The sequence below is a fragment of the Marmota marmota genome, unplaced genomic scaffold (assembly GCF_001458135.2).
Source record: "Marmota marmota marmota unplaced genomic scaffold, marMar, whole genome shotgun sequence".
NCBI lineage: Eukaryota > Metazoa > Chordata > Mammalia > Rodentia > Sciuridae > Marmota > Marmota marmota.
Window position 1 is genome coordinate 7,041,868 of NW_025999925.1, and position 12,678 is coordinate 7,054,545.

The 12,678-nt window shown below is 38.5% G+C and overlaps 1 protein-coding gene across 1 annotated transcript in view; it reads left to right on the top strand.

The window, feature by feature from the left end:
* Jmy (junction mediating and regulatory protein, p53 cofactor) overlaps positions 1-12,678 on the top strand; it is an 83,681-nt gene that overhangs the window by 1,572 nt on the left and 69,431 nt on the right. The window contains 1 exon segment of the mRNA XM_015497894.2: positions 5-760. Within this exon segment, the coding sequence (XP_015353380.1) occupies positions 5-760 (756 nt within the window).

The following is a 12,678-nucleotide window of genomic DNA, read 5'->3' on the forward strand; positions in this document are numbered from 1 at the left end:
TGAGGCCACCGGCTCTGCGACTCCGGTCCGGAGCCCTGGGTCCCGGAGGAGTCCGACCTGGGCGGAGGGAGGATCTCCGCGGAGCGCGCGCTGCCTTCGGGGGGACCCGCCGCAGCGGAGCCCGGCCGGCAGAGGAGCGGACAGTCTTCTCAGGAGCCCTGCGCGGGCCAAGCCCAGCCCGGTCCGAAAAGGAGTGCAAGCCAGAGATGCGGCAGGGTCAGCCACTGCTACCCAACCGGCGCCCAAGGAGGCCCCGGTGTCCTCTGTGCGAGTTGTGAGCGCCTCCGGGGCGGTCTCCGAGGAGATCGAAGTCCTGGAAATGGTTAGGGAAGACGAGACGCCCTTGGCGCTCTCCGACGCGGAGCAGCCGCCTCCCGCGGCCGAGCCGGAGTCTCCGGCTGAAGAGTGCAGCTGGGCCGGGCTCTTTTCCTTTCAGGATCTGCGCGCCGTGCACCAGCAGCTGTGTTCTGTGAACTCGCAGCTGGAGCCATGCCTGCCAGTGTTCCCCGAGGAACCCTCCGGCATGTGGACCGTGCTGTTCGGGGGCGCGCCTGAGATGACAGAGCAGGAGATCGATACTCTGTGTTACCAGCTCCAGGTCTACCTGGGCCACGGCCTGGACACCTGTGGCTGGAAGATCCTCTCTCAGGTGCTCTTCACCGAGACCGACGATCCTGAGGAGTATTACGAAAGCCTCAGCGAGCTTCGACAGAAGGGCTACGAAGAAGTGCTTCAGCGGGCCAGGAAGCGTATCCAGGAGGTGAGAACCTAGTTTGTGTTGTTAACGCGTTTGGTTCCTCACTACTAAAGGCTGGAGACAGGGTCTGGGATGTGCGCCTTTGGGATGGTTGGTTTTCTTCAAACGGGAAAAGGAAAAGAGGTGTTCCTGATCGCTCTTCCCATTCGTTTCTTTTAGTGGCTTATTTTAAAGTTCTTTGTTTCTGTGAAGGCCTTTTTTTGATAAGAATTAGATTTGCTTCCCCATTTACTAAATACATGCTATGTAATAAGTGCACTCTGTTTACAACTCAGCGTTGGTAATGAGATTAAAGCCACTGAGAAAAAAGGTATTCTGTAATCATAGATTAAATGAGCATTACTTATGTCCCCAAAACTTTTTCCAATAACTGCCCAGATGTCAACTCTTTCCTGGTGTCATTTCTTTACTTGAGATAGTTTGTCTCAAGAAGCAAAATTGATCTTATGTTTTCTTTTTATGCAGTCTGTTGATGCAGGCAAATTTTAAATTCATTTTGTTTTTTGGATGTTCAAACACTGAGTTATACCCCCAGCCCTAAATTTGATTTTTTAATGAGTGATCTGTCCAAATTTAAAAAGAACTGACAATTGGATGCAAATTTATTTTTAGGATGTCTCAAGTCTTTACAGATAATTCAGGTTTCAGTCATGTTTTAGGGAGGAAAAAAAAGGTCCTAGAAAGTATGCTTATTATACTTTCGTATTTAAAATAAGTAAATGAAGTACAAAAGTTTTCAGTCCTTAAGATAACAGGAAATAAAGGGGGAAAATGCCAATATGGCCTTTTTACTAAAAAAGGATTTTAAAAGTTTCCTCTAATGGACAGTACAGGTAGCTTCTCAAGCAAGTTACTGTTAAAAAGTATTGGTAAAAATTAAGGTTAGATTTGAGATGGGGAAATGCCCTCTTTTATGGTGTTTTTATTCTTTAGATTGTGATATCATTTGTCTATGTATGTCTAATATTTGAATCTTGCTTTTAGGCCAGGGTACTGAAGCCTCCTGGTTTCTCTGTTCAACAAGAGGTGTATTTTATTGTCGGACTTGAATATTTAGTAAACAGTTCTTTCTTCTTCTACCACAGGACTTTTTACAATGTCCTATATACAGAATTCACTCCTTTCTGTTGGTTTGGTTTATGCTAAATGTCACTCACTCATAACTTGACTCTAGATTCCAGAAATCTTTTTTTTTTTTTTTTCTCCCTTTTGTATCTTCTGATGTCTTTTCTACCTTAAATTATTCTTGGAAAGAAGGGATGGAAATCACATTCTTTCTAGTGTTTTAATCTGTAGATCTTTTAAACTGTAAGACCAAAGTTAGTATTTCTTTCTTTTGCTCAGTTACAGAGTAATATTATAGTAGTTTTTTTTCAAACTAGTAATTTTTCATCCCTTATTGAATAGACCTTTCTGATTTTAACTTTCAGGGTATTCAGAAAAAAGGAACTCTTTCTGGATTCAAATGGGTCAAAAATGAGCTGCCAAAAATATAGTTTTCTCAAACTCATTAATAGGGTTACATTTTTCAAAAATAATATATTTTATTATAATATATTTTCCTAATTAATGTATTTTCCTATTTAAAATATTGACTTTGTGTTTTATTTTCTTTGATAGCAAAAAGTTAAACTTTTTTTTGTAGACTAGGAATTGAACCCAGGGATACTCCATCTCCAACTCTTTTCATTTTTATATTTAGATAGGGTACTGCTAAATTGCCTCAGCTGGCCTCAAACTTGTGATCCTCCTGCCTCCTCCTCCAGAGTCTCTGGGATTATGGGTTTGTGCCTCCATGCCCAGCTAAAAAAGATTAAAATTTTAGGAGTATTTTGTGTTTTGGGAACCAACTCAAATATTGTAAACTCAAACCATAAATACATAACTTTTGGTCCTTCACACAGTTTGCTTGAACAGTATTTTAAAAATATCAAAGACAACAAATTTGTTTATAATGCCTACCTTCATTTGTACTGGAAGATTATATTGAAATTTAGACCTGTTTTGGGGAAAGCATTATGTGGTTGATTAATGATGTCTGCCATGAGCATGTATTGAAAGTGTATATGGGACACTGCCATGTATTTGTGTTCTGGCTGCTTAAAATTTTTGCTATCTTAATAGTTTGCAGTAGTTTTTTAGTTGTTTGTTTTGTTTTTGATTTGTTTATGGTGCTGGGGAAAGAGCCCAGGACCCTGCACATGCTAGGCAAGTGATCTAGTACTGAACTATGCCTCCAGCCTCAGTAGTTAACATTTCTTAAGATAAAATCTGTATGGAAGTTGTGTCTTGTTTGTATTAATTCTGCAGCCAGCGTTTAGTAATTCCACCTAATTCAGTGTTGTTTATTCCCAGTTCTCAAGTTTATTCAGCTTGTGGAATTAGGGATAACTTTTAGCAGATATATTACTTAGAAAATTTAGTCCTTTGATCATGTTTTTCCTTCTTTAATTTCTGTCTTTTTTTGTGGTACCACAGAACTGCAGGATATCCTCAGCCCTTGTCTCCTTCAGTTGCTGAGGCTGTACTCAAACTTGTGATCCTCCTGAGTAACTGGGCAGGCTTGTGCCACCTTGCCAACTCTACACCTGTTTTTGTTTAAAATGACCACTAAATTGTTGAAAGGAGATTTGGTGGTGGTGGTTTTTTGCTGTGCTGGGAATAGAACACAGGGTCTCAGGCATGCTAGGCAGGCACTCTCCCACTGGGCTATGTCCCCAGCTTCTCACACCTTAATCCCCTTCCTGTCCCCCACATCTTTTAAAATAAAACAGACTGTTCAACTAGATTGTAAATTTTGTAAGATACAAGTAGATTGAAAACTTTGCAAGGCCACTGGCGGCCTTGACAGTATCTTGGTGTTCTCTTCTTTACTGCCCCTTCTTCATAAAATGTGAGCACTGTTAATGTTAGTAGATAAAAGGACACCAGGGTTTTCTTTTACGATTACAAGAGTTTATAGGATATGGAAGATGTATATTTCTAAGGCAAAGTGTGTAAATACAATTTCTGTAAAATGATAAACATAATTTTTGAGGGGCTATGATTTAAAAGATAGGAGAAAAAGCTCTGGAAATTACCAATAACTTTTTAAATAAGAGGTCTTTATTTGGGGTTGGTGAATTCCCCATAAAAGGGCAATGGATGGGATAATGAAATGAGGCACTCTTAAGTAGCCTGCAAAGTATTACATATGTCAGCTGTGAGCATTATTGGAGATAAGGGCTTTTACCAACTTAAAAAAAAAATTTTTGTCATAGATGAACACAGTACCTTTTTTTTGTTTGTTTGTTACCAGGGATTGTTACCAGGGCACTCAACCACTGAACCATATCCCCAGCCCTATTTTGTATTTTATTTAGAGACAAAGTCCCACCGAGTTGCTTAGCACCTGATTTTGTTGATACTGGCTTTGAACTCTTGATCCTCCTGTCTCAGCCTCCTGAGCCACTGGGATTACAGGTGTGCACCACTGCGCCAGGCATGATACCTTTATTTTTTTATTTTTTATTTTTAGTTGTAGTTGAACACAACTGTAGTTGGACATAATTTTATTTATTGTTATGTGGTGCTGAGGATCAAACCCAGCGCCTCCTATGTGCTAGGTGAGCTCTGTTTCACTGAGCCACAACCCCAGCCCCACAATGTCTTATTTTTATTTATTTTATGTGGTGCTGAGGATGGAACCCAGGACCTCACATGGGCCAGGCAAGTGCTGTACCACTGAGCTACAACCTCATTCCCTTTCATCAAACTTTTAAAAGGTGTTCCTCAAATAGTTTTAAAAACCCTGTTGTAAATTATTTTTGAATTTATGGCACCTCTATGGGAGTTCAATTTTTGGAATATTCTTTGAGATTTCATAAGGGATCTTAAGAAGTACTCCCATATCTTTGTTTTCTGTTTAAAGTCTTTGTAAATGATTCATTACTTTGGTCAGTTGACTGAAAATTATAGCTTGTAAGGACTTATAACTATTATAGAGCTAATAAATTATTTTTAGATGACAGAAGAGTTGGAAGATTGTGTACTACTTCAAGCCTCAATTCTAACTAAACGTGAAATTTGGTTTACAGGGGTTTATTGCTATTTATACAGCAGGCACTTAATCCCTATGTGAATGCAGGTACCACCAAGGCCTCTTTGCTTAGTCTCACCCGTAGGCCTTGGTTGTTGGTCAGAGCTGAGGTGTGTATTACAGTGTTGTGTGCATAGGTGGCCAATACTGAGGCTTATCTTTGACCTGGATTTTGTAAATAACAGTTTCTGTGTAAGGACAGCTTTCTTGAAATGATTAATTATGGTGCTGTAGTTGGTAAACCTTAATTATGATCTAAAAATCAGTATTTACTTGGGAATTTATGATGTTTACAAAAATGTTTTCTAACTTCTTTCCAGTTGAAACCACTGTTTGAGAGCAGTATGTGCTAAAAAAATCAAAACAAAACAAAAAACCCACACAGACAGCTTATTTAACTGTTTAGAGTCGGAAAGACCTAGGTTTGAATTAAGACTCACCCCTTCAGGTTTAGTTATTTGAATAGGGAAGTGAGCCGGGCGCAGTGGTGTGTGCCTGTAATGCCAGCTACTTGGGAGGCTGAGACAGGAAAATTACAAATTCAGGGCCAATCTCAGCAGTTTAGTGAGACCCAGTCTCAAAATGATGTTTAAAAAAAATATATTTGAAAAAAGACTAGGGATGTATCTTATTGGTACAGGCTGGGTTCAACCCCTAGTATGCAATATAAACAAATGATAACAGGAGGAGGGAATTGAAAAAAGTACCTAAAGAATGTTTTCTTATGTAAGTAAGTGCCCAATAAAGTCCCTAGCATTTACAGAAGAGCTTCTATTGAAGTAGTTTTTCTGTTTCATTAGTAAAGATTCTCTAGTTTTTTACCGAATCATTCTTTTAGAGATTATAGGTTTTTTTTAAAAGAATATTTATGTATTTATTTATTTATTTTTGTGTAGTGCTGGGGATTAAATCCAGGGCTTTGTGCATGTGGGGCAAGCATTCTATCAACTGAGGTACATCCCCAGCTATTATTTTTTTTATTTTATTGAGAAAACAGGTTAGGTTTTGGGTTCTTCACATTACCAATTCTTTTCATCATCTACACTGTATTTTGAGAAAAGTGGATGTTTCTGGTTTTTGTTTTTGTTTTTTTGCCATGCTTAGCTGGAACCCAGGGCCTCATGCTCGGCAAATGCTCCAGCACTGAGTTATATCCCCAATCCAAGTGGGTGTTATACCTATTTTATTGAAACAGAAGCTGAGACTTAAAAGGGGTTATGTGGGGTCGGTGAGGGTTAAACAGGTAAGGAGTAACCAAACTCAGATTCAAACCTAGATTTGTCTTAACCTATGCTTACATCTTTCCTGCCATGCCTTGCCACAGGTTGGGTTTTAAATCCTAAACACCAATGTTCTTTCCCCTTGATGATATTGAAAAGGATGTCAATCTCTACTCTTGAGGTGGGAAAGTATGTTATTTTATAATTGTAGCCAGTGCAGGGGTTGAGCTCAGTAGTAGAATGTACACCCAGCATGTGTGAGGCCCCATGCTCTATCCCCAACACTACCCTTTTTCCCTCCCAAGTCTGGTCAGTTTGGTAATAATTTATTTCAAACTAATTAATAGGGAGACATCTTCATATTGTATTTTAGAGGAAAGAGATTGCCTGGAGATGAAAGAATAGATTCATGTTACTTTTGGGGTTTTATTTACTGCTCTGATAGAACCAGTGGCCTCAAAACTTGCTAGGCAGGGGCTGGGGTTATAGCTTGCCTCATGCATAAGGCATTGGGTTCAATCCCCAGCACTGCAAAAACAAAACCAACCAAACAAACAAAAACTTGCAAGGCAAGTTCTATACCACTGCGCTATACCGCCAGCCCTACAAATAGGTTTATATTTTAAGAAAAGGGTGTCCAACATAGTTTTCCTTTTCCTTTTCTTTCTTTTTTTTTTCCCCCCAGTGGGACTGGGATTCACTTGAGTTTTAGCACATGTTAAACTATTGCAGTTTTACACTTTTTTGATATCTTAAAATGGCTCAGCAAGAAACAGTTCCTGACTCCAGAGCTTATTTAACAGAACAAGACAAGGAGCTGTGAAAGGACTGTTTATTTACATCCCTTTCCCATTTGTGACTTTCCTAATTATTCTGGAAAACTAAGACTAGTTTTATAACTCTGAAGTCCTTCTGAAATCCAACTATATACATTAGAAAATTGACAGTATTTTAGAAACTCTAGGATGCCATCTTGGCCAGAAATCATGACCCCTGATTAGGGATAAATTAGGTAGAAGCAGGCCCAGGGAGGGAAATAATGTGGTTGCAATAGAAAGAGCTGTCTGGCAAGTTTTGACTGGAGGTATTTAAAAGATGGCATGTTACACATTGAGGATATAGGGAGCCTTTTAGGAGCTAGGCAATATATCAACACAGTAGTTGAAGCCTTGGCTGATCATATATACTCCCATGAAAATACTGCAGACTACTGTTACTGTAAAACAAAAAAATAATGAGATTCTTAGCGTTATGACAAAAGACTTGAAAGAGAGAAGCTGTTAAAATAATGATTTGGTTTTCTTCAATCCTGTGCTTAACTTTTGGCCATGTTCCATATTTCTGAGAAAAGCTGTAAGTACAGGGAAACGAGTATATATTCTTCTAGGTTAGCACTTCATGTAGAATGAAAATATGGAGGCTAGTGGCAGGATGACAGTTTTCCTCATAATTAATGTGATGGTTTCTCTGCTTGCCATTTAACATCACATAATGCCTAGTCCACCAGATATTTCAGGCTTAAAATCAGGCTTGTTTCTTTCTGGCTAAAACAAGGCCAACTTGGACTAATTCTTTAGTAATATGATTACAAGGGCACATGTGTGTTCTGTTTTTGTGTATTGGAAGGAAGAAGGTAGTTGTGAGGATTGATGTGTCAAATATAGCAGCTGTTTATTTGAAGTTAGTTGCTTCACTTCCCAGATTTTCACAAGTAACTTTAATTGATCAGTTCATTACTGTTCTCCAGTACTGCTTTATTTGTCCTTTTGTTGACTATAAAATTTTGTTGATAGTGGTGCTTCAAAATTGCAGGATGAGCAATTGGTGATTTGATATGTGTGTGCTTTTTTTTTTTTTCCTCTTTTGTAATGGGAACTTTTCCTGTGTGTCTTCACTTTCTGATAGGTCAGGCTCTGCTCCCTCTAAATCTGCCTAGTTCTCTAAGTTTGTTGATAGGAGAAGCATGAATTTGCTTGGGTAAAGGGACAGACATTGAAAGGTAAATAGTGGTTCTTGGTACTTTTTGTTTTTTGATACAGATGGTAAAGTTCACTGGGAAGGAGCCTTTGGGATTGAAGCTAGGGGCCCTCTACCACTGCGCTACAACTCCAGTCTCCCCTCTCAACTCCCCCGCCCCCCACCCCACCCCCTTTTTTGTGTGTGTGTGTGCTGGGGATCAAAATCAGGGCATCCTGTATGTTAGGAAAGCCTTCTGCAACCGAGCTCCATCCCCAGCATTCCCCCTCCCCTTTTAATATTTTAGTTGTAGTTGGACATAATATCTTTATTTTATATGTGATGCTGAGGATTGAACCCAGGGCCTTGCATGTGCTAGGCGAGCACTCTACCACTAAGCCACAAAACCCAGCCCCCCCAGCCCTTTTTATGTTGAAACAGGGTCTCACTAATTTGCCTAGATTCACGTGGAACTTGGAATCTTTTTGCCTCACCTGGGATGATAGGCCTGTGCTACCATGCTGGGCTTAGAGTTGACTCTTGAGCAGGTCTTAAACTCTTTAATGAGCTTTATGAGACCTAAAAAGCTTGAAGTATAAGGTAATTTCTAAAAATTTATCTTGAAGTTGTTTTATTTATTTATTTATTTACTTTCTTATTTTGTAGTCCTAGGTATTGAACACTAGGGGTACTTTGCCCCTGAGCTACATCTTATCCCTTTTTAAAAAATTTTTGAGAGGGACTTGCTGAATTGCCTAAGTTGGCCTTGAACTTGTGTTTCCTCAGTATAAATACTTACTCTGTGGTTTCCAGGTTCCTTGTTATGATTTTATGTGCATATTATTATTTTGGTTTTCTTTATAGGACATATGGTAATCCTTTTGGTACATTTGGTTATAATTGTGATTCTTGTATTTTTTTCTTTTAGTGCCAGAAATCAAACCCAAGGGTCTTACACATGTTAGGGAAGTGTTCTCCTCTGACCTACATCCTCAGCGGTCTTTTTTTTTTTTTTTTTTTTGAGGTATGGTCTCACTAAGTTGCTNGACTGTGGGTAGTTGTAACACAGTGGTATTTGTGTATCTAAGCATACATAAACATTAAAAAAGATACTGAAAAACACCATATAATTGTGAATAGAGCTTATAGGACTGGAAGTGGTTCTGGGTGAGTCAGTGAATGAATGATGGTTGAATGTGAAGGCCTAGGCCATTATTAAACATTATTGTAGACTTTATAAACACTACACTTAAACTACACTAAATTTATTTAGAAATTTTTTTTCAGTTAATCTTAGCTTCCTATAACTTTTTTTACTTTATACAATTTTGGGCCCAGTTGTAATAACATTTAGCTTAAAACACAAGCACATTGTATATAAAAAATACTCTTTGCTTATAATCCTTATTTTATATATATATTTTTTATGTTAGACAACTCCTTTTTTGGTGCCTCTGAGGATTGAACTCAGGGCCTTATGTATTTGTGAATGCTAGGCAAGCATGCTACCAACTGAGCTAGATTCCCAGCCCACCTTATTTTTTTTTGTACTGTGGATTGAACCTCACTTTCTCACTGAGTTACATCTCCAATCCACTTTATTTTAAGACAGTGTCTTGCTAAATTGCTGAGTCTTCAAACATGCAATCCTTCTGCATTAGCCTCCTGAATTGCTGGGATTACAGGTGAATGCTGCCATGCTCAGGCCCTTTAATTTTTGTTATTTTTACTTATGGTACTGGGGATTGAATTCAGGGGCACTTGACTACTGAGCCATATCCCCAGCCCTATTTTATACTTTATTTGGAGACATGATCTCACTGAGTTGATTAGTGTGTCATTTTTGTTGAGGCCGGCTTTGAACTTGTGATCTTCCTGCATCAGCCTCCTGAGCCAGGTGTGTACCACCACACCCAGCTTATTTATTTTTATGCAGTCCTAAGGATCAAGCCCAGTGTCTTACACATGATAGGCAGACACTCTGCCATTGAGCTACATCCCTAGCCCACCTTTAATTTTTTTTAAATATTTTAACAGATATACAAAATTTGTATATAAGCTCTTTTTTTTTTTTTTTTTTTTGAGGTATGGTCTCACTAAGTTGCTCAGGCTGGCCTTCAACTCTTGGGCTTGCGTAATCCTCCTGTATCAGGCTCCCAAATAACTCTCAAATAAATTTTTTGGTGTTGGGGATTGAACCCAGGGACATTTTGTCACAGAGTCACATCACTATATTTTTTTAGTTTATTTTTGTGGCATTGGGGATTGATCCCAGGGCTGTTGTACCACTGAATTACATCCCTATCCCAATACCCATTTATTAAAATTCTGAGACAAGATCTCAAAATTTCTCAGGTTGACCTGAAACTTGATTCTCTTGCCTCAGCCTCTTGAGTATTTGTGTCCCTGAGTCCAACTTGCTTCTGATATTTTTTTTAAAATCAAATTTCTTAATAACTTCTCTCTCTCTCTCTTTTTTTTTTGCCCCCCTGGATACTAGAGATTGAACTCAGGAACACTTCACCACTGAGCAACATCCTCAGCCTTGTTTTGTATTTTATTTAGAGACAGGGTCTCACTGAGTTGCTTAGCCTCTTGAGGTTGCTGAGGTTGGCTTTGAATTCACAGTCCTCCTGCCTCAGCCTCCTGAGCTGCTAGGATTACAGGTGTGTACCTGTACAGCCTCTAACCAGGATTTTAATGACTTGTACAGTGTTGGGTTTTAATATTTTTCATTGCATTTGTATGTTTACCACTATTCTGGGTAGTATAGTTGGAAATCAGCTACTACTTAAAATATTATCTTTAGGAGAAAAAAATCTAGTGTCTTTAGGGCACAAAGTTTGCTAGTTGAGAACTGCTTGTATTTGGCTTTCCTTTTTACCTTTATTTTATTAGTATGTTTTTCAAAGGATCTAGAGTTTCTTTTATTCTTTATTTTTGTTTTTTTAGAAACTTCGTTTTTTTTTGTTTGTTTGTTTGTTTTGTTTTTTGTTTTTTAAGATAGTGTCTTGCTAAGTTGACCAGGCTGGCCTTAAACTTGTGATCCTCCTGCCTTAGCTTTTTCAGTAGCTGAGATTACAGTTGTGTGAAACTGTACCCAACCAGAATTTGATTTTCTAATGAGTTTTTTGTTTTTTTGTTTGTTTTGTTTTCATAGACATGGATTTATTTAGGAAAACAGATACACACGTTCAAGGGAGAGATGTCTTTGGGGATAATGGGGATAAATTAAGGGAGAATGTGGGCCATCCAGAGGAGAGAATACCATTTTTTTAACAAGTCAATTTATTTTTTTTAAAGAGAGAGAGAGAATATTTTTTTTAGTTTTCGGCGGACACAACATCTTTGTTTGTATGTGGTCTGAGGATCGAACCCGGGCCGCACGCATGCCAGGCAAGCGCGCCGCTTGAGCCACATCCCCACCCCCAAGTCAATTTATTTTAAAGTGTCCATTCCTGTTTGGGAAAAGTTAGAAAATTAATGTGGTTTGAGAATTCAGTTATTTCCTTATTTAAGCATATCATGAGACAATTTCATTGTTGCTCAGATATCAGAATGTACTTAAATCAAACCTAGACTTTATAAGCTGTTGAACACCTAGGCTACAGGCCTATACAGCACGTTACTGTACTGACTGTGGGTAGTTGTAACACAGTGGTATTTGTGTATCTAAGCATACATAAACATTAAAAAAGATACTGAAAAACACCATATAATTGTGAATAGAGCTTATAGGACTGGAAGTGGTTCTGGGTGAGTCAGTGAATGAATGATGGTTGAATGTGAAGGCCTAGGCCATTATTAAACATTATTGTAGACTTTATAAACACTACACTTAAACTACACTAAATTTATTTAGAAATTTTTTTTCAGTTAATCTTAGCTTCCTATAACTTTTTTTACTTTATACAATTTTGGGCCCAGTTGTAATAACATTTAGCTTAAAACACAAGCACATTGTATATAAAAAATACTCTTTGCTTATAATCCTTATTTTATATATATATTTTTTATGTTAGACAACTCCTTTTTTGGTGCCTCTGAGGATTGAACTCAGGGCCTTATGTATTTGTGAATGCTAGGCAAGCATGCTACCAACTGAGCTAGATTCCCAGCCCACCTTATTTTTTTTTGTACTGTGGATTGAACCTCACTTTCTCACTGAGTTACATCTCCAATCCACTTTATTTTAAGACAGTGTCTTGCTAAATTGCTGAGTCTTCAAACATGCAATCCTTCTGCATTAGCCTCCTGAATTGCTGGGATTACAGGTGAATGCTGCCATGCTCAGGCCCTTTAATTTTTGTTATTTTTACTTATGGTACTGGGGATTGAATTCAGGGGCACTTGACTACTGAGCCATATCCCCAGCCCTATTTTATACTTTATTTGGAGACATGATCTCACTGAGTTGATTAGTGTGTCATTTTTGTTGAGGCCGGCTTTGAACTTGTGATCTTCCTGCATCAGCCTCCTGAGCCAGGTGTGTACCACCACACCCAGCTTATTTATTTTTATGCAGTCCTAAGGATCAAGCCCAGTGTCTTACACATGATAGGCAGACACTCTGCCATTGAGCTACATCCCTAGCCCACCTTTAATTTTTTTTAAATATTTTAACAGATATACAAAATTTGTATATAAGCTCTTTTTTTTTTTTTTTT